The 1,804-nt window shown below is 38.5% G+C and overlaps 1 protein-coding gene across 1 annotated transcript; it reads left to right on the forward strand.

Annotated features, from left to right (window-relative positions):
- Positions 1-383: 383 nt before the first annotated feature.
- Positions 384-1,079, forward strand: LOC138362933 (uncharacterized). Its single transcript, XM_069321514.1, has one exon. The coding sequence runs from the start codon at positions 384-386 to the stop codon at positions 1,077-1,079; it is 696 nt and encodes a 231-aa protein (XP_069177615.1).
- The last annotated feature ends 725 nt before the right edge of the window (positions 1,080-1,804 follow it).

Raw genomic sequence — 1,804 nt, forward strand, 5'->3', positions numbered from 1 at the left:
AGTTTACCTATTGGTATGGGCAAGATCTCATACGGCATCAACTTAATACAAAGAAGGAAGCCCTCCAAACCCTTACAGAGCAGTCTGAACAGCAGTTAAATAAATGGATCCAGTATGACATCCCCAACCAACTCAAGCAAACCATCAACAGTGAACTACTCAACCTAAAACAACAACACAAAACTCCTTTAGAAACTTAGACCCTCCGAAAGTTGACAGCGCTAAATGGTGGACAGTTAAAGATCCCTCGTCCAAAAGATGGCTACATAAACCTCAAAACTTACGATCTTACTCAGGACCAACAAGGCCTCTTGAATCTTGGTATAAACTATCAATTCTTTTCAAAACCAAAAAAAAAACATAACAAACGCCTTGAAATCGGAATGCTTTTTGACGACATCCGCATGTTAAAAGACAACAAAAAAGTCATTACCACCGACACTCTTCAGGCTGAACTACTAACAGAGGCGGGGAAAAAACACGGAATATACTCATCAACAATATTTACCCCAAGACTCAAAGAAGTAGCAAAAGAACTAAAAAATCTGGAAGGTGTAACAATAAGAAAAGCTAACAAAACAATAACATGCATGTTTAGGCCTACTCAAAAATTCATGAATAAAATTAGCGACATCTTCAGTGATGACACTAAATTTCAACGACTCACGAGGAACACTGAGGAAGACCTTACGCCCAAAGAGAACAAAACTATTACTGCAATCAATGCAAGGAGAGTTAGTGTTCATTTTGCAAAACTCCAAGTGACTTTTTATGGCTTAGGATATGACTATGGTAATGTAAAGGCACATAAACTAGGTAACCCACTACGCCCAGTAATCAGCCAAATACCAACTCCAACCTACCACCTGGCCAAAAGACTTAACGAACTCCTAACTCAATACACTCCAAGCAACTATAGTCTACAATCATCAGCAGATTTCCTAGAAATAATCAAAACTACTCAGCCCGATGGAATTATTGCTTCACTGGACGTCGAATCCCTATTTACTAGCGTCCCGGTCGACAATACCATAGAAATGAAACTGGACAGAGTACATAAGAACATAAGAACAAGGTAACTGCAGAAGGCCTATTGGCCCATAAAAGGCAGCTCCTATCTATAACCACCCAATCCCACTCATAAACATATCTAACCCACGTTTGAAACAATCGAGGGACCCCACCTCTACCACGTTACGTGGTAAATGGTTCCACAAATCAACAACCCTGTTACCGAACCAGTATTTACCCAAGTCTTTCCTAAATCTAAACTTATAAAATTTATACCCATTGTTTCGTGTTCTGTCTTGTGTTGATACTTTTAATACCCTAATAATATCCCCTTTGTTATGTCCATTCATCCACTTGTAAACCTCTATCATGTCCCCCCTAACTCTTCGCCTTTCCAGTGAATGCAAGTTAAGCTTTGTTAATCTTTCTTCATATGAAAAATTTCTAATTTGGGGAATTAACTTAGTCATCCTATGCTGGACACGTTCAAGTGAATTTATATCCATTCTATAATACGGCGACCAAAACTGAACTGCATAATCTAAATGGGGCCTAACTAGAGCAAGATATAGCTGAAGAACAACAGCAGGTGTCTTGCTACTAACACTTCGATTAATAAATCCCAGTGTCCTATTTGCCTTATTACGAACATTCAGGCATTTATCCTTTTGTTTTAAATTCTTACTAATCATAAATTTACCATTATTTGCATTAGCGTGGGAGGAAATGATGTTGGTCGAGTTAGGAGTGAGGAACTGATTCAGAGGTATAAAACAGCCATAGAATTAGTTAG

Source organism: Procambarus clarkii, chromosome 9 (genome assembly GCF_040958095.1).
Source record: "Procambarus clarkii isolate CNS0578487 chromosome 9, FALCON_Pclarkii_2.0, whole genome shotgun sequence".
NCBI classification, from domain to species: Eukaryota; Metazoa; Arthropoda; class Malacostraca; order Decapoda; family Cambaridae; genus Procambarus; species Procambarus clarkii.

Excerpts from the sequence above, each read along its gene's own strand:
- LOC138362933 (XM_069321514.1), top strand. The coding sequence starts at position 384 with ATGCTTTTTGACGACATCCGCATGTTAAAAGACAACAAAAAAGTCATT.